Source organism: Microcaecilia unicolor, unplaced genomic scaffold, assembly GCF_901765095.1.
Source record: "Microcaecilia unicolor unplaced genomic scaffold, aMicUni1.1, whole genome shotgun sequence".
NCBI lineage: Eukaryota > Metazoa > Chordata > Amphibia > Gymnophiona > Siphonopidae > Microcaecilia > Microcaecilia unicolor.
In genome coordinates, this window is record NW_021963742.1 from 300,337 (window position 1) to 321,231 (window position 20,895).

General features: G+C 46.6%; 1 protein-coding gene across 1 annotated transcript in view; it reads right to left on the reverse strand.

Annotated features, from left to right (window-relative positions):
• The window catches only part of LOC115459608 (centromere protein N-A-like), a 51,903-nt gene that overhangs the window by 24,269 nt on the left and 6,739 nt on the right, over nucleotides 1-20,895 (reverse strand). Inside the window, 5 exon segments of the mRNA XM_030189417.1 lie at nucleotides 12,740-12,861; nucleotides 12,864-12,909; nucleotides 14,526-14,602; nucleotides 16,466-16,525; nucleotides 17,397-17,442. Of these exon segments, the coding sequence (XP_030045277.1) occupies nucleotides 12,740-12,861; nucleotides 12,864-12,909; nucleotides 14,526-14,602; nucleotides 16,466-16,525; nucleotides 17,397-17,442 (351 nt within the window).

A 20,895-nucleotide genomic window follows, 5' to 3' on the forward strand; every position in this document is an offset into this window, starting at 1 on the left:
AACATTGGCTCTGCGTCAAGGCAGATGAGTCTCCAAAGTTGGAGAAAGTTCCTCTGGTGACTTCAAACCTGTGGGATAGTTGTGACCATCAACCAGCAAGTGGAGATAGCGAACTGAAAACTGAGCTGAAACATCTCTTGACATCCAGTCCAGCTCTTCAATATTTATAGACAAGCAGTAAGGTAAAACTCAGAATAAACACAACAACGCACTGACTTATACAAACCAGACAAGCAAACAAGTGAGGACCTCTCATCTCTGGACAATTGGTACAGAACAAGGGGTATGCAGGAAGCACCTTACAAGATGACAGTCACTATTTAACCCATTACTTCGCACAGACTAGACATCTCCAAAACCTCAGGCGGGCCCCTGGAATAGAGGGAAGGACTAATGGAAAGAAAATGATCACGGAAGACCTAATTTCTCCTTCCATTACGTAGCTTCCCACTATTCCAGAACCTGTGGGATGTTTAAAAGCAATCCCTTTAGTAGGTGGGATGCTGGTGGCTGCTCGAGGACCAAAGCTCCGAAACTGGCTTCCAAGCATGCTGCAACCTCCATCCTCTAGTACTTGGCAAAGATATGTAGCGTCGACCATGTCGCTACCTGGCAAATATCTGCCGGAGACAAACTATGTGGATTTTTTGGTGGGGGGAGGAATAGATGAAAGAAGAAGGATATTTGGGTTCTGTGTGGAGAAGGCACATGAAAGTGAATGATACATACCTGTAGCAGGTGTTCTCCAAGGACAGCAGACTGATTATTCTCACGACTGGGTGACGTCCGCGGCAGCCCCCACCAACCGGAAGAAGCTTCGCGGGCGGTCTGCACGCAGGTCACGCCCACCGCGCATGCGCGGCCATCTTCCCGCCCGTGCACGACCGTTCCCGCCAGTTGAATGACAAGCAAAAAAGATGAAAACGCAACTCCAAAGGGGAGGAGGGAAGGTAGGTGAGAACAATCAGCCTGCTGTCCTCGGAGAACACCTGCTACAGGTATGTATCATTCACTTTCTCCGAGGACAAGCAGGCTGCTTGTTCTCACGACTGGGGTATCCCTAGCTCTCAGGCTCACTCAAAACAAGAACCCAGGTCAATTGAACCTCGCAACGGCGAGGATACAACAGAAAATTGACCTACGAAGAACAACTAACTGAGAGTGCAGCCTGACCAGAATAAATTCGGGTCCTGGAAGGTGGAGTTGGATTTACACCCCAAACAGATTCTGCAGCACCGACTGCCCGAACCGACTGTCGCGTCGGGTATCCTGCTGGAGGCAGTAATGTGATGTGAATGTGTGGACAGATGACCACGTCGCAGCCTTGCAAATCTCTTCAATAGTGGCTGACTTCAAGTGGGCCACTGACGCTGCCATGGCTCTAACACTATGAGCCATGACATGACCCTCAAGAGCCAGCCCAGCCTGGGCGTAAGTGAAGGAAATGCAATCTGCTAGCCAATTGGAGATGGTGCGTTTCCCGACAGCGACCCCTAGCCTGTTAGGGTCGAAAGAAACAAACAATTGGGCGGACTGTCTGTGGGGCTGTGTCCGCTCCAAGTAGAAGGCCAATGCTCTCTTGCAGTCCAATGTGTGCAACTCACGTTCAGCAGGGCGGGTATGAGGCCTGGGGAAGAATGTTGGCAAGACAATTGACTGGTTAAGATGGAACTCCGACACCACCTTCGGCAGGAACTTTGGGTGGGTGCGGAGCACTACTCTGTTGTGATGAAATTTGGTATATGGAGCATGAGCTACCAGGGCTTGAAGCTCACTGACCCTACGAGCTGAAGTAACTGCCACCAAGAAAATGACCTTCCAGGTCAAGTACTTCAGATGGCAGGTATTCAGTGGCTCAAAAGGAGGTTTCATCAGCTGGGTGAGGACGACGTTGAGATCCCATGACACTGTAGGAGGCTTGATAGGGGGCTTTGACAAAAGCAAGCCTCTCATGAATCGAACGACTAAAGGCTCTCCAGAGATGGCTTTACCTTCCACACGATAATGGTAAGCACTAATCGCACTAAGGTGATTCCTTACTGAGTTGGTCTTGAGGCCAGACTCTGATAAGTGCAGAAGGTATTCAAGCAGGTTCTGTGCAGGGCAAGAACGAGGTTCTAGGGCCTTGCTCTCACACCAAACGACAAACCTCCTCCACTTGAAAAAGTAACTCTTTTTAGTGGAATCCTTCCTAGAGGCAAGCAAGACACGGGAGACACCCTCAGACAGACCCAACGCAGCGAAGTCTACGTCCTCAACATCCAGGCCGTGAGAGCCAGAGACTGAAGGTTGGGGTGCAGCAATGCTCCGTCGTTCTGCGAAATGAGAGTCGGAAAACACTCCAATCTCCACGGTTCTTCTGAGGACAACTCCAGAAGAAGAGGGAACCAGATCTGACGGGGCCAAAAGGGCGCAATCAGAATCATGGTGCCGCGGTCTTGCTTGAGCTTCAGTAAGGTCTTCCCCACCAAAGGTATGGGAGGATAAGCATACAGGAGGCCGATCCCCCAATGAAGGAGAAAAGCATCCGACGCTAGCCTGCCGTGTGCCTGAAGTCTGGAACAGAACAGAGGCAGCTTGTGGTTGGTCTGAGAGGCGAAAAGGTCCACCGAGGGGATGCCCCACTCTCGGAAGATCTTGCGTACCACTCTGGAATGAAGCGACCACTCGTGCGGTTGCATGACTCTGCTCAGTCTGTCGGCCAGACTGTTGTTTACACTTGCCAGGTATGTGGCCTGGAGGAGCATGCCGAACTGGCAAGCCCAACGCCACATCCCGACGGCTTCCTGACACAAGGGGCGAGATCCGGTGCCCCCCTGCTTGTTGGTGTAATACATTGCAACCTGATTGTCTGTCCGAATTTGGATAATTTGGCAGGACAGCCGATCTCTGAAAGCCTTCAATGCGTTCCAGATCGCTCGGAGCTCCAGGAGGTTGATCTGCAAATCCTTTTCCTGGAGGGACCACAGACCCTGGGTGCGAAGCCCATCGACATGAGCTCCCCACCCCAGGCGAGATGCATCCGTCGTCAGCACTTTCGTGGGCTGAGGAATTTGGAATGGACGTCCCAGGGTCAAATTGGTCCGAATGGTCCACCAGAGCAGTGAAGTGCGGCAACTGGTGGAGAGGCGGATGACATCTTCTAGATTCCCGGTGGCTTGGAACCACTGGGAAGCTAGGGTCCATTGAGCAGATCTCATGTGAAGACGAGCCATGGGAGTCACATGGACTGTGGAGGCCATATGACCCAGAAGTCTCAACATCTGCCGAGCTGTGACCTGCTGGGACGCTCTGGTCTGCGAAGCCAGGGACAGGAGGTTGTTGGCCCTCGCTTCGGGAAGGAAGGCCCGAGCCGTCTGGGTATTCAGCAGAGCTCCTATGAATTCCAGAGACTGTGTTGGCTGGAGATGGGACTTTGGGTAATTTATCACAAACCCCAGCAGCTCCAGAAGTTGAATAGTGCACTGCATAGACCGGAGGGCTCCCGCCTCCGAGGTGTTCTTGACCAGCCAATCGTCGAGATATGGGAACACGTGCACTCCCAGCTTGCGTAGATACGCCGCTACCACCACGAGGCACTTTGTAAACACTCGTGGGGCAGAGGCGAGCCCAAAGGGCAGCACACAATACTGAAAGTGCCGTGCGCCCAGGCGGAATCTGAGATACTGTCTGTGAGCTGGCAGTGAGGGATGTGAGTATATGCGTCCTTTAAATCCAGGGAACATAGCCAATCGTTTTTCTGAATCATTGGCAGAAGGGTGCCCAAGGAAAGCATCCTGAACTTTTCTTTGACCAGGAATTTGTTCAGGCCTCTCAGGTCTAGGATGGGACGCATCCCCCCTGTTTTCTTTTCCACAAGGAAGTACCTGGAATAGAATCCCTGCCCTTCCTGCCCGGGTGGTACGGGCTCGACCGCATTGGCGCTGAGAAGGGCGGAGAGTTCCTCTGCAAGTACCTGCTTGTGATGGGAGCTGAAGGATTGAGCTCCCGGAGGACAATTTGGTGGCAGGGAGGCCAAATTCAGGGCGTATCCGCACCGCACTATTTGGAGAACCCACTGGTCGGAGGTTATGAGAGGCCACCTTTGGTGAAAAAAAATTTTAACCTCCCTCCGACCGGCAGATCGTCCAGTACGGACACTTTGAGGGCGGCTATGTTCCCGTGGATCCAGTCAAAAGCTCGTCCCCGGCTTTTGCTGTGGAGGCGCAGGGGGCTGCTTAGGCGCACGCTGTTGACGAGAACGAGCGCGCTGGGGCTGTCCCTGTGCCTGACGAGGCCTTCGGGCCGGCTGGGTGTACCTACGCTTGGCAAAAGAATAGGGCACAGCCTGCCGGGCCCGGGAAAAACGTCCACCTGCTGAGGTGGATGCTGAAGGCGCCCGGTGGGAGAGCTTGTCGAGGGCGGTTTCCCGCTGATGCAGTTGGTCCACCAGCTGCTCGACCTTCTCACCAAAAATATTATCCCCCCGGCAAGGGACGTCGGCCAGTCTCTGCTGGGTGCGGTTGTCCAGGTCAGAGGCACGCTGCCATGAGAGCCTGCGCATCACTATACCTTGGGCCGCAGCATGAGATGCCACGTCACAGGTGTCATAGATACCCCTGGACAGGAACTTTCTGCACGCCTTCAGCTGCCTGACCACCTCCTGATAAGGCCTGGACTGCTCCGGCGGGAGCTTGTCAACCAGGTCCGCCAGTTGCTTCACATTGTTCCGCATGTGGATGCTCGTGTAGAGCTGGTAAGATTGGATGCGGGTCACGAGCATAGAAGATTGGTAGGCCTTCCTCCCAAACGAGTCCAGAGTGCGAGACTCCCGCCCCGGGGCGCCGAGGCGGTATCCCTCGAACTCCGTGCCCTCTTGAGAGCAGAATCCACGACCGCCGAGTCATGAGGCAATTGGGGCCGCATTAACTCTGGGTCCGAGTGAATTCTGTACTGGGACTCTACTTTCTTGGGGATGGTGGGATTAGATAATGGTCGCATCCAGTTCCGAAGCAGTGTCTCCTTAAGGACATTGTGCAACAGCACCGTGGAGGACTCTCTAGGTGGAGATGGATAGTCGAGGACCTCGAGCATCTCAGCCCTCGGCTCATTCAGAGACCACGGGGAAGGGAATGCATATAGACATGTCCCTGACAAAGGAGGCAAAGGAGAGGCTCTCGGGAGGCGAGAGCTTCCTCTCAGGTGAAGGCGTGGGGTCAGAGGGAAGGCCCACAGACTCCTCTGAGGAGAAATATCTGGGGTCCTCCTCTTCCCCCACGAGGCCTCTTCCTCGGTATCGGACATAAGCTCATGCAGCTGAGTCCTCAACCGGGCCCGGCTCGATGTCGAGGCACCGAGGCCTCGGTGTCGTCGAGCGGTGGACTCCCGCGCCGGCGGGGACGAAGCTCCCTCCATCGACGTCGACTCCACCTGCGTGGCGGTCGCGGCGGCGGTGTCGAAGGCCTCGGCACCGGGCTAGAGCTCACCGGCGCCACAGTCAACGGCGCCGAGGGCGCAAGCACCCCCGGCGCCGGCACAGCCTGGCGCATCAGCCCTTCCAGGATCCCCGGAAGGATGGCTCGGAGGCACTCGTCCAGGCCCGCTGTCGGGAAAGACGGGGGGGCCGGTAGAGGCGTCGGTACCGGAAGCTGTTCGGGTCCAGGAGACTGCACCGTCGGTACCTCCACTACCGAGGGGGACCTTTCCTCTCGACGCGGACGCTTCGGCGTCGACTCCTCTCCGGCATCGAGGGCCGGGCGCACCGATGGGGACCGATGACGGTGCTTCTTCTGTTTTTTTGCGGTGCCCGTCATCGGCGCCAGGTGGGACGGAGGAGGAGGTCGATCCCCCTCGGTCTCGAGGGGCCCGGGTCGGACAGGGTTCGGTCCCGAGGGCCGTGAGCAGAGGGAGTGACCGGGGCCGATTTGCCCACGCGGCCTCTCACCCCTACCGTCACCGGAGGACCGGCGGGCCGACGGGACCTGTACTCCTGGGGTCGATGCCATCGGTGCCGATTTCGCAGACACCGATACCGGTACCGAAGAACCGGCCGTCGATACCGATGCCGTCGAGGGGCCGGCGCACGTTCCAAAAAGACGGTCCCGAAGAACTTGCCTCGCAACCTGAGTCCGTTTCCGGAGACCAAGACACAAAGAACACGACTTGATATTGTGCTCCGGCCCGAGGCACTGGAGGCACCAAGCGTGGGTGTCGGTCTGCGAGATAGGCCGGCCGCACCGACCACACTTCTTAAATCCACTCGGGACCTTCGAGGACATCGACGGAAAAATCGCGTCGGCGAAGTTAAAGTCGTCGATGGTGGCTGTAAATCACACCTCGAAAAATAAAGCGACCGCGCGACGACCTCGCTAGAAAACGAGGGAAAAATCAGCGCGTTCTCTTCCTTTTTTTTTTTTTTTTTGAAGAAAGGAAAAAAAGGGTTTGAAACGCGCGGCAACAAAAAACAGAAAATAAGCGAATTCGCGGACAACGCGACGGTTTTCCGGGGCTAAGAGAGAGCGGCGACGCACGACTCTCTCCAGTGCGGAAAAGAAAAGACTGGCGGGAACGGTCGCGCATGCGCGGTGGGCGTGCACTGCGTGCGGACCGCCCGCGAAGCTTCTTCCGGTTGGTGGGGGCTGCCGCGGACGTCACCCAGTCGTGAGAACAAGCAGCCTGCTTGTCCTCGGAGAAATAGGAGATACATGCAGAAACAATGGGGCTGGCAACAAAGAGAACAAATGCATGCATGCATGGTATAAGCACAGAGCACCCTAGTTAAGAAGCAAAAGTGGGGCTGGAGACCAGCCAGAATGTGTGGCATTACACCATGAGTGAAGTTAAGGATCATAAGGCCTATATACTCTGCCGATCTGTTGTTGCACATCACATTGGCACTACTACTACTACTACTACTACTTAGCATTTCTATAGCGCTGCCAGGGTTAGGCAGCGCTGTACAAGTTTAGACAAGGGGAAGGACAGTCCCTGCTCAAGAGAGCTTACAATCTAAAGGCACTGGGACAGGTAGCTTTTTACTTCTGTCATTGGTTCAAATCTGATTTACCGTATATAATTGTGTATAAATCAAGAAATTTTGACTTCAAAAATCCCGTCAATAAACAGGGATGTCTTATCTATGGGTCATTCCCATCAGTGCCATAACACTCTTGTTGTTGTTAGCTTCATGGAAATACGTTAGACAAAAGCTGACTGTAGTTTAGAGGATAGTCAGTGCTATATATGTCCCTAGTGTGGGAAGAGCTCTAATTTAGGGCGCGTGTGAAGAGTGTTCAAATTTAACGAGAATAGGTTTGGAGGAGGTAGCAAGTGAGATAAATAGTAGCGATTGTTTAAAATCTGAAAATATTCTGGCTGTTTTGAAAGTTTATGCTGAGCATCTACACTGTGAGGGGGGGCATGCCTGCAGGGAAGTATGCAAGAATGATCAGGGGACAGCTAAAAGCCATTTGATGGTTTGTGGCTCTAACAGTAGGTTTAAAGAAAACGTTTAAAAGAGACATTGGTGTAGAAAGAGTTGGTGAGTGAAACCCAAAACAAAGCAAATAAAATACAAAACAGGAGTGTGTGTGTGGGTGCTGAGAAATATTGCTTCCTAAATAAAACATTCTCCTTGGATACGAAGGGCGAGTGATTTTTCTACAGCCTTTGCTTTAGTAAACTTGCCAAAGTTAAGTGAGAGTGGTGAATAAAACTGAAGACTTATCAATAAGGGATATATATAAAATTCTCACCTATTAAAATCTTATGATTTAGAGCGGGGAAGGGAATACAACACACCCGCCTACTGCGACTAAAACCGGTCAAACCACGATGGCAAAGAGTGACAAAAGGCAGAGGACGCTTACAACGACAATACTCGGACCCCCGACTAAGAACTGTATTGGAGACTAATGGACAATGAATAACTTGAAAGCACAGAATAAGAACTGACATGGGAAGTTCACCCACAGAGTAAGTCATATAGTCCTGGAAACAATAGCAAAAATTTACTCTACTATAGGATATGCATGTGATTTACAAAAAAAAAAAAAAAAAAAAAATGGTAGGTCTGTTATGTTTTACTATATCTTGTAACTTGCTGATTTAATACTGTTTTGTAGTTGGATACTGTTTAATATTTCTATGTGTAAAGAGGGGGGTGAGGTCTCTACTCCAAAGGCACATAAATGCACAGGATGCAATTGTGCCAACTAGGAGGGAAGAGGAAAAACGGGATGGGTGGGGGGAGGGAAGATAGAAGACACAAGCATGTGAATTTGATGACCATATCTAATATAACAAAAGAGATACAGATGAGCTATCAAGCAGAGGACAGGAATTATAAAATACCACGTACACTCTGGGGATGAGCAAGATAACTTGGATGACCCTTAATGTTAAGGGACTAAACTCCCCAACAAAACGCCAGCTATTATTTAAAGAGATACAACGCCTAAAGGCTGACGTGGCATTTATACAAGAGACACACCTGCTACCAGTTAAGGAACATCTATGCCAAGGGGGACAGGGTCGACATATATATTTTGCATCCAACCACAAAGAAAAAAAGAAAAAAGGGAGTTTCTATATATTGACAGCAAATTCCCATGGCAGGTAACAGAATATAATAAGAGACAGAGAGGGCAGATATCTTCTCTTAGTGGTGAAAACTGGGAAGGGAGACATTTTCCTTACTAAACATATATGCCCCAAATGAACGTCAGGGTGCCTTCTATAGGGAAATATCCAAGATACTGAGTAAGAATGTTGAAGGCACACTGCTCATGGGTGGAGACTTCAACCTGACGATGTGCCCAAAACTAGATAACACAACAGAGGGAGTACGATATGCACAATCAGAAAGGGCCCAGCTACATAAATTTTTAGAAACGGGGCAATTACTAGACCTATGGCGCCACCAGCACCCACAATCCAGGGGATATACATATTACTCGGGAGTTCATGACTCACAATCACGTATAGACATGTGGCTAGGACCACCTAACATATTTTCCAGAGTAAAAGATATATCAATACTCCCAAGAACATGGTCAGGACCATGCACCGGTCATTTTAGACTTGGAAATGTCGATACGACCCCCGGAGGCCCCAATATGGCGGTTCAAGGATGAGCTATTAGCAAACACTACAGCGATCACCCGCATAGAAGCAGAGATAAAGGAATACATAACGATCAATGATAATGGGGAAGTCACCTCGCAGATATTATGGGAGGGTCTAAAAGCTGTATAAGGGGGAAAATAATAGCACATCCAAGCATATATTAGGAAGCAATTGAATATTCAAACGCAAGCCCTACACGCAGAATTATTGGACTTAACACTGCAATCCAGCGCCAACCGCTATCAAAAGATGCTCAAAATCGCATGCACGCTATACAATTGGCTTTGAGAGAAAACACAATTAGCAGAAATAGCAGAGCAACTGCAACAGATTAGGCAAACATATTCGAATTTGGGAACAGGACATCGAGGTTACTAGCACATAAGTTGAAGAACGGGCCTTAACCTCCTATATCCATACAATACACACAGACGAAGGGAAATATGCACTAAACTACAGGACATCAAGGATGTCTTCTATAAATTCTACAGGGACTATATCAAGCTGAGGAATTAGCAACACCCACAAGAAGCTTATGAATATCTGAACCATACAAAATTATCCAAACTGACAAAAGATGAAGCAGAGGCATTATCCCAGCCAATCACATTAGAAGAGGTACAGTGGGCCATTCGGAATCTGCCGAATGGGAAAGCCCCGGGCCCCGATGGGTACACAAATAAATATTACAAGAAGTATAGTAATTTATTGGCACCGGTACTGGTCCGAGTATTTAACGAAATGGAGGCTCAAACAAAGCTACCATATTCATGGCGATTGGCAAACATAACACTATTGCTGAAACCTGGAAAAGACCCCCAGAGATGTGGGTCCTATCGACCAATCTCATTGCTAGGATCAGATTATAAAATATTTACAAAAATCTTAGCTCATCGATTACAGCAGGTGATGCCGAAGTTGATCCATGCTGATCAAACGGGGTTTTATAGAAGGGAGACAGACATTTGACAATATACGGAGAGCGATCCACCTCAATCCATGAAGCGGGGGACACAAAACAACCAACATTGCTAGTATCACTAGATGCCGAAAAGGCATTTGATCGTGTCCGATGGGCATTTATGTTCTCAGTGCTGGAACAGATGGGTATCTCGGGACGATTCGCTTCATGGCTTGCATTGCTTTATGTTGATCCCATAGCCACCCTACGGATTAATGGCTCGGGAACCAAGTTAATACACCTAGAAAGGGGAACTCGCCAGGGCTGTGCGTTATCCCCACTTATATTTGCACTCACAATGGAGCCACTAGCTCAAAACATTAGACAACACATGGGAATACATGGCCTGACATTGGGGACGGAGACTTATAAGATAATGCTGTTTGCGGACGACATTTTACTTACATTGACCCGTGCTCAAGAGTCATTGCCAGGGGTAATGGCAAGTCTAGAAGAATATGGGAGGCTATCTGGATTTCGGGTACATATGGACAAATCAGAGATAATGGGGATAGGTCTGTCTGAGGAGATAGAACAGACCTTACGGCTGAGATATTCGTTCCATTGGGTTTCCCGATCACTACGATATTTAGGGATCAATCTTACAGCTAAAGTAACGGACTTATATGAGGCAAATTTTCCCTGTAAACCCGTGAACTCTTTCAGGAATTGGAGAGGTGGGAAGGGCTGGAACTATCATGGATGGGACGGATATCGGCGATAAAGATGATGATCTTGCCAAAGATTCTATATTTATTCTTGGCATTGCCCTTGCCGATACCCAGGCAATTCTTTCGCCGTCTACATCGCAAAGTATTCGCAATATATGGCAACACAAACCACCTAGAGTAAGGGCAGCTATTATGTTTCAACACAAGGACAAGGGGGGCATGGGGGTACCCAATTCCTCCAATACTATCAAGCTGCACAATTACGGTGCTGGTGGCATGGGGTTCCAGGGCATATAAACCTTGGATACAATTGAGAAATATTGGTTGGGTATGGAGAACTTAGATACAATACTGGTGGGCCCCACAAAAACAATTACTAACATGTATAGGAGTGGCACCACCGACAATACGCTTTCCCCTACAAACTTGGAATATCTTGAGACAAAAGTCTTTCCAGCAGGAAACACTATAGGCGCATGAAGATACAGACAGCAATGGGATGCCCTATAGGGGCAATAGATAATGTTTTCGAATATGGAACAAAGGGACTAATAGCTTTACACCAACTATGGGCAGAAGGGAACATGATTCCATTTACAGAAATACAAGAAGAATACGACTTACCAGGGTCCACACCATTATCATTACACTAGAATCCAAGATTATATAAACAAAAGGGCTAAAAAGGAAGTGAATATGGAAGATACTGCCCTAGAGCAAGCTATGGGAGGAGGTTGTCAAAGAGGGTGTATATCTCGGCTATATAAAGCACTGGGAGCATACTATAATCCATTAACATATTACACACAAAGAGGGGAGAAAGATTAAAGATAAGCTATGATAGCACAAAATGGGATAAGGCATTGATGACCATGTTAAGAGTTTCTATTTCTAGCTCATTAGTGGAAAATGGATATAAAATACTATATCAATGGTACATGACTCCTCACAAAATAGCAAAAATGTTTAGAAAGGCAATGGATGGTGTTGGAGGGGATGTGAGGAGAGGGGCGATATGACTCATATATGGTGGACATGCCCCACGGCACAGAAATATTGGATGGAGCTAATCCAAACATTAGAAAAAATCATAGGGAAACCATATGACTTCAAGGCGGAGACATGCTTATTGCAATTTTCAACCAGCAAATATCCCAGCAACGACACATCGGTTAGCCTCAGTGTGGCTGGTCGCAGGAAAGATTACATTGGCATCTGCAATGGAAACAACCCACGATGCCACCAGTGATAAAGGTGGACACCACAAGATGGACTACCTATACCAAATGTCTAAAATGAACTGCAATAAAATCAGGACAGATTACACAATTTTACAAACAATGGGACAAGTATTCAACATGGAGACTAGCAGGCGGCGTGGATTTGGACGCACCAAAAATTATAATCACTCCTTGATATGGAACTGGGTAAAAAAAAAAAATAAATAACACTATATAACATAATGGTCAATATTAAGGACACATGCTGGGAAAGGAGGGAGGGAGGGGAAGTTGGAATATATTGGAAGTTGGATTATATGTTGTTACTAGCATTGTATTATTTGTTGAAATGCAATAAAAATACTCTTTTAAAAAAAAAAATCTTATGATTTAGCTGTTTCCTTCTGGATTTAAGTCTGTTCTGGACTGTTGTTGAAATTCGTGAAGCTGTAGGCTATGAGTAGGGTGGGGGGTGTGGGGAAGAGAGAGGGAGCGTTGTGGGACGTAGCGTTGACTTATATGTCGCAGACTTTAGGCCATTTTTAATCATAAAACTGCTTTCGACTTATACATAAGATCAACTTACAGATGAGTCTAAAGATTATCTGTGCACAAAGTCACCATCAACAGAAACACTGGATGGGTGGCCTGTGTGAGTGAGATGTTGGGTCTCACATCCATAGAATACGGCATCTTGAACTGCCTCTAACCATGCTCACTCTGTTCAGTTTTCAGTGTCACAGTCTTGCGTCTTTCATGACGAATAAGAAACTGTCTGGTACCTGACATAGCGCTGGCCTGCAAGACTTTGAAAGGTTGCTGATGAAGACGTAGGAAGTCTGAGAGTGATAAACAACGAACGTTGGTTTGTATTGTTGTGGTTTCAAGTAGTGAGTTCCCCAGCTATTCGAATCCACACAGACTCATCTAACTCTTTAAAGTGGATCGATACCTGGGAAAAGATGAAAAATGTTACAGAAGGAAGTTAAAAAAAGATCCAAGGTTTGGGCACATGGCAAAACTCTGTACATACAAAAGAAGTCATAAATTAAAAAACACTTCTGTAAATTTAAGCTAAATCATCTAAAGACTAAAGAGATTTAACTACCTTATGTCAACAAACAAGGAATTTAAGAACATGGTGAAAAGTGTGCTAATTTTCAAAGGTTCACAACTGGTTCAAAACTTGGCTTTTTTTTTATAAGCCTTTTCAATTAAATCATAGGGCCACATATGGGCCAACTGATAGAACCAACGTTTCATTAAAGCTGTATTGAAGTAGCAAACTTATACTGACTAAAGGCACAAATGTTAAGTGGCAGCTCAATCGGAACAAGCTACAGACAGCGGAAGCCTTTGGTTGCAAAAATGATTGGAAACTAAAAAAACTAAAAATTAAAATGAAAGAATGTTTCACACCTATACTCAAAGTGATTTAAGCAGGCAAGAGGGACTCCTGCCCACTTAAATCGCTTTAGGCTGCCCAACTGCAAATATTCAGCAGCACGTAACCAGGCAGTGCCGCTGATTATTAGCTCTGACTGGCAACGAATGAAGTGGGCAGGTCAGGTGAAGTATAGGGGGTGGAGTTGGGAAGGAGCTGGCAGTTATGCAGGTGCCTCCCTACCCACAACAGCCCCCCCTTCCTTCCTCTCCACCCCTCTGGCAAGGATAGAACCTCCCTCCCCAACCCCCGGTCACAGTAGGCTCCCCCAGACCTACCTAAGATTCTACTGGTTCAGTGGAGTCAGGAGTGACCCCCCCCCCCCAGGGGCTGCCCTAACAAAATGGCCGCTGCCAACTCTAGTGGCAGCCTCATGAAACTACCAAGTATCTCAAGGCAGCTGTGAGAGGTCACAGCAGCCATTTTGTTGTGGCAGCTGATAGGGGCAGGAGAGAGTGGGGCTTGCTCTTGGTCCACTGTACCACAAAGGACCTTTGGTAGGCCCAGGGAGTAGGAGGGGGATTTAAGGGGCTAAACAAAAATTTCAAAAAAATTTATGAGGGCTCGGGCGGAATATGAGCCAGGATCTGCATAAACTCCGGTAGCCAGGACAGTCACAATTAGCCTCGGATATTTAAAACCGTGCCCAGACATGGCCTAGCACTGAACATCTGGGGCTGATTCAGGCAACACAAAGCAAAACACCACACCACCGATTGAATATCTGCTGGTTTGATTTTAATCGAAGTAGAACAATCACAGCTGGCTCAGTCGGTCCAGACCAACAGTACTTACAATCTCTGCTTCATTCATGAAACAACCATTATCCAAGTACACTGAATTTTTATTGGGGCAAACCAAAGTGACAGCAGGTAGTTAAAAAATGTTAGCTTTTAAGTTATTTTCCAGTTCCTCAGATGCACTGTAAAATGATTTTCAAGTTAATGTGCCTTCTGCTGTGTGAAGTTCTAAATTAGCATTGTGCCTCAATTTCCATTCAAATAATCATTCATTGCCTCTCAAATTTTCACGTTCTAGGATCTGAAATGGCTGTGCAACAGGAGCAACAGTCTAAGCTAGTGCATGTAACTGCCAGATGCTGAATGGCATCTCCCCATCCTTACATTTTGAAAAGTTGACTTCAAATTTCTTTTAAATTGCGATTTGAATTCTGCCATGTCAAATAATTCCATTTGGCAACCTGCAACAGAAGAAAATTTGAGTTGTACCCAGTTTCAATGTATGGGATTAGTTCAATGAAAGGGGGTCTTTTAACCCATCTCCCTTCTCTCAGACTTCACTTCATCCTCTTGACGCAGCAAATCAAAATGGGTCCAAGAAAATAGGGCACACAATCCAAAACTCCAAGATGGCAATGAACAAAAGCAGATCAGACTCAGGAATATATGCTCAAAAGCCTTTTATTCTGAAATAAAAACCAAACAAACCCAACGCAGGCTGTGTTTCGCCCACGCAAAGGCTGCGCCAGGGGCTAGAAAATACTAACACGTTAGTAAAAATACTCAAAATAATAATAAAAAGCAAAGATAAAAATATACATAACACTCAGCCCCCGGCAGGCCAATTATGTCTGCCATCTTCTGGAGTGAATTTTAAGAGGATAGTTTATGCTGTGTTATGGATTTACATGCTGGAATTTACTACCATGCTGCTGTATAACCCTACATTTGTTTTGACATTTCAGGGTTACCTAATGTGCTGCAGAAGTCTTGTGAAGCCGCCGCTTGAAGTCTTGGCAGCCAAATTTTTTTTTTTTTTTAAAGCAGAGACATTATTACTTTCTCTGTATTTCCGGCAAGTTGTTTTATCGCTTGTAAAAATTTGAATGGTGATAAAAAAAAAAGCAGAGACAGCGAGAGGATCTTTCCTGCCCTGAAGAAGCCACCAGACCACCAGGGTGCCTTGAGGTATGTGCCAGAAGGGCACCCTATGGCTCGGGGGAGGGAAGGCACTTCCATGGGGATCCTGCAAGATCCGGGTTCCATCCCTGTGGGATCCCTACGGACCTGGGTCCATCTTCTCGGGAATCATAAGAACTAAGAGTAGCCATACTGGGTCAGACCAACGGTCCATCTAGCCCAGTATCCTGTTTTCCAAACAGTGGCCAAGTCAGGTCACAAGTACCTAGCAGAAACCCAAATCATGGCAACACGCCATACTACAAATCCCAGGGCAAGCAGTTGCTTCTCATGTCTGTCTCAATCCCGCTATCCCTGCTCCCGTAAGGCTCTTTATTCTGGAATAGTGGGAAGCTACTTAATGGAAATTTTTTTTTTTTTGGTTTACATTTGGACCCATGCCTTTGGGATACACTCCACCCACAATTTCATATAGAGTCAACAAATGCTTTAAGCTTGGCTTTTTGATAAATGTTCTTACACTCCACCTAATCACTCAGTCTTTTCAATTCCCTCCTTAGTTTCTATTCTAAATTCCCCTACCCTCTCCACAAACACCTTTGCAATTGCATTATGTTTTTGTTTTTATTTTTGCTTCTTTCTTAGTCATTTTTAGCATGTAGACCACGCGATATGGACTCTGAGCTTCTACAGCAGTATAAAAAGCACTTGTAATAAAAAAATTAAAAGGGATTCAGTCAGAAGGATAGAAAAACTTGAATTTACAGCATATAGCAGCTTTAAAACAAGACCACAATTACTTACAGTAATCCAAAGAAAGGGAAAAAGTTTCATATGTTTAAGAGTCTTTGGGATTGATGTGCTAAAAGGGTTTTTCATATTTTTTTTGTCTAAAAAAAAAAAAACCATTTAACACATCTGGGAGTTCATTTCCAAAGCATTTAGACTTTGAAAGTTCCATGGGTTACATAACCTTGTAAGACTAAGTATTTTGAAAATAGGCCTCCTGGTCCTTTAACGAAGATCTAACAGGGAACAGGTAGGATACAATGAGGCATATTTTCAAAGCACTTTGGGAGGCTAAGTTCCATAGGTTTCTATGGAACTTTGGGAGGCTAAGTGCTTTGAAAATAAGCCTCATTGAATAACAGATTTTAAGTTGCAGGTGAACTATGCTTACATACCTAGTGGTCTGACCATCTGATACACACTCCAATTTCTCTTCTCTCGAAATGTGTGATTATCTGGAGAGAGACAGAACATGAATTATGTGAATGGGAAGAGGAGTACATCTACAGCTAATGTTAGATTACTAGAAGGGGCATGGGGCAGAGAAATTGCCGAATTGCATATTGAAAACTGACAAACAGAAATCACCTAATTAGTCATATCCACGAAAGCAAGTGCATAACTTCTGCTTCCTAGACTCACATAAGCTAACAAGAGAACAAAGATGGCTGCCATCAGGTGAGGCAAGTACAAGGAAGCAGAAAACGGTTCTGAGAAGAAATACCTTCCAACTACGATGGACAGAGAAATTAGATTAGAAAAGAATTGGGGGGGAAAAAAGTGCCAGGTCTCCAAGACTCCTGTATGGTGCGGGGGGGGGGGGGGGGGGGGGGGGGGGGGGGCAAAAACAGCAGCTGTCTGGACCGAAAGTGGAGCTACAGCTGCCACCCAGGATGAAAAGTGGCACAGCACGCTGTAAGGTGGACTGCCGATATCTGTTCGAAAGCATAAAGTGGAGTGGCAGGGACACCCCAGGATAAAAAGTAGCACAACACCAATCACCACAGCTGCAAGATGGAGCGGCAGCATCCAGGAGTACCAACAGCTGTTCAAAGCATAAAGCAGAGCGAAAGCAGCCACCCGTGGTAGGAAGTGAAGGAACAGAGGCTGGGACTGAGAGTAGCAGCTGGTCTGCAGAAAGATTGAGAAAGGCTAGAGGAGAACGGAACTGCAAGAATAAAATTTAGATTTAAAAGAGAGAGAGCAAAAACAGCAGGTCTAACTTTACCCCAGCATCTATGTCTGCCAAAAGAACCAGTTTTAATAGAAACTGCTTTCAGCATCAGATGTTACTAAAGAAGAAAAACAATTTTTCTTTGCACTTACAAATGATGTCCAGAATGGCTGCATGCTTCAGTCTCGTCTGCTTTCCCTGAAAATCAGTGTGGGTACAATACGTTAGGGTTTGGGTACCAAGACCAAAGGAGGACTAAATTTTGTTTACAGACACAAAATGAGACAGGTCATCAAATATCTAATCCAGACAGACACTTAGTTGGAAGAGAAACTGGAGCAGGACCATGCAAGGTTTTGAAAACAAAACAAACCACTTAAAAAAAACTTATGTGGGCTTGGACAGTAAGCCAATTAAGATGCAATAAAAAAAAATGGCCCTGTCATACTATATCTAAAATCAGACTTGCTGTCATATTTTGCAAATCTTGCCAGAAATTCTTATATAAAGGACATTGCAGAAATCAATCTGTGAAAGTATTAGGTTCTGAACCAAAAGTGCGAAATGATGCTTGAAAATAAAGGTTTTTGTTAGAAGAGTCTTTAAGCTTCCTATCTGTGGTTCCATAGATAATGAAGAATGCAAAATAACTCCCAATACTTTGGAAACCTGACCTTCCTCTAGGGTCACCCTGACGTAATAGAATGGTTGTAGAAACAGCATCAAAAAGCAGGGGCTGTAGGTACAAAAAGTTATATTGTGAGCCCACTAAAGACACAGTACCTGCATATAATACATGTAAATTGCTTTGACTTTCATTTTCTAAAGGGGTCATGGATTTACATAAGCGCATACTGGGACAGACCGAAGGTCCATCAAGCCAGCAACACACTGAGTCTAATACGCGCATATCCCAGCTTTGTAAAATGGAGACTTAGGGTTTATACAAGATAAGAGACAGCGGAACACAGCCTATTCAAGAAATCTCTAAAGACTTACCTGTGTAATCGTTTTACTCCACTCCTGCTTGATCCCCTGCATTCCCTCATCCCTCTCCCCTGTTGACCCCCTCTCCCTCCTCTACTCTCTGCTCCATCTTGATATGACTTATTGTATTGTACTCTTCCTTCAACGTTGTAAGCCACATAGAGCCTGCCTTGGTGGGATTATGTGGGATATAAATGTTCACAATAAATAAATAAAATCCTGTTTCCAACAGTGGTCAATCCAGGTCACAACAAGTACCTGGCAAGATCCCAAAACAGAAAAAACAAAAGAACGGAAGAACTCAAAAGAACCAGACTCAAAAAATATGAAAAGCCAAATTTATTGCAATAAATTTGGCTTTTCATATTTTGAGTCTGGTTCTTTGAGTTATTCCGTTTTTTGTTTTTTCTGTGTTTTTTAGGGAGAATTGGACTCTCTTTGTTGTTTCAAGATCCCAAAACAGTACATTTTATGCTGCTTATCCTAGAAATAACAATCAAAAAATAACACAAAAATGGCAGTGCTCCACCTTATTATAATTGAAAATAACAACAAACTGCAGGAGGAGCAGTTATTACTCAATACACCTTGTGCTGTTTACTAAAGGGATGTCTCATACCGTCACATTGGCATTCTATATCATGCCTCTCTTAAGCCTCTGCTTTGTGACTCTTTATAATCATAGACTGCCCCCAGCCTCCGATAGTGCACTCAACTTGCTTGCTGTAAATGTCCTTTAGTTATAAACTTGTCTGTGCAACAATTCATTATATATTTTTTGTATTTTTATAGTGCACTGCGCAGTAGAGACTTCCCTCTCTGTCCCTCCCCTGCGTCAATACGTGATGACGAGGGCGGGACAGAGAGGGAAACTGCGCCGCCGAGGTTGATACCGCACCGCCCACCCGAGGTCACCGCTACCCCCCCCCCCCCCGGCCCGGGCCCTCTCTCCGCTACTAAACTTACACATCCATTCGCCGGAACGCAGCATGCACATCAGCTGAGCTGCCATCGGCCTTCCTTCCCTGCCTGTGTCCCGCCCTCGCTGACATTATGTCACAGGAGGGCGGGACACAGGCAGAGAAAGAAGGGCTGACGGCAGCTCAGCTGATGTGCGTGCTGCGTTCCGGCGAATGGATGTGTAAGTTAGTAGCGGAGAAAGAGAGGGCCCGGGCCCGGTGGGGGATGGCGGCGACTCCGGGGGGGGGGGGGGGGGGGGGGGGAGAAACGGTAGCGGTGGCGACCTCGGGGGGAGGGGGAAGGGAGGAAGGAAACCTCAATACCAGCCCGTTTTACGGGCTCAACTGCTAGTATACATATAAACAAAAGAAACACAGTCCTAACCAGGATGTCATAAAAAGTTCTATACAATGCAATGTCCTTAAATATAGAATGCCATTACAGACGGTTAAGGAAGAACAAAACCGACGGGTTTACTTATCAAGGACTTAATTCACAGTTGAAATTTGACAAAATTTGGCTACTTGTTCCCACGCAGTGCCGTAGCGAGGGCGGCTGATATCCGGGGTGGGTCGCCGCTGCGCACCCCCCTGGGTGCAGCACGGCACCCCCCCTCGGCGAGCACCCTCCCCCTCCGGAGCACATTCATACTTGCATAGGGAAGCGGCGAGGGGCGATCCGCCCGAGTGCACATCGCTGGGAGCTGCGTCGGCTCTGCTGGTTCCCTGCTCTCTCTGTTCCGGGGCAGAGGGAGCAGGGAACCAGCGAAGCCAACACCCCACAGCGGCGTGCACCCGGGGCGGACCGCCCCCTTCCTACGCCACTGTTCCCACTTTATGAAATACCGGTAAAGAATTGGTACGTTCAGCTAGTATCTTTTCATATTTAAAAGTCATACATACAGTAGCCCACCAAAAGCAAAAAGAAACCAGTTTATGATTTTTCCAATTTTTTATAATAGTAGAGCTTGCTACCGCTAATAGCGCATCAAATAATTTATAGTTACACTTAACTCCTGCTTGTTTCAACCCTGCAGAACGAAAAACTATAACATGGAATGAAAGACGGAGATTCAAATGAAAGATAGCACAAATTCTGTCCCAAACTGATAACCAGAAATCCTGAAGATCCGGGCAAGAAAAACACATATGTTCTAATGTAACTATATCTCCATTACAAGACCAGCACAAATTTGAAGATGTAGAATCCACCTTATGTTCTTTAACTGGGGTCCATAATGCTTTATGTGAAAGTAAGAAAAGAGATTGCAATATAGGGGCAGAAGCAATAGGTTTCATAGATTTAATCCAAAACCATTTCCATAACTTATCAGACATGGCATGATTAGTGTCCCTTGTCCATATATCTTGAAGAGCCACAATTTTCGAGCGACTAGATGGTAGGAGTACAGAAAAAATTGTGAGCCTATTCCCTTTGTTTTAGTTATAGAGTCAAATATATGAAAAATGCCAGGGTTTAATTGTACATTATAATACTTTGGCAAGTGCAGACTTCAATTGTAAATACCTAAAATATTGAGTATTAGGCAGGTGAAATTTTTGCATTAGCTCTTTAAAAGAGGTAATATTAGTGCCAGAACAAAGATCAATTATACAACACTAGTAAAAAAGGCCCGTTTCTGACAAATAAAACAGGCGCTAGCAAGGTTTTCCTCGGAGAGTGTGTGTGTGAGATTGTCTGTGT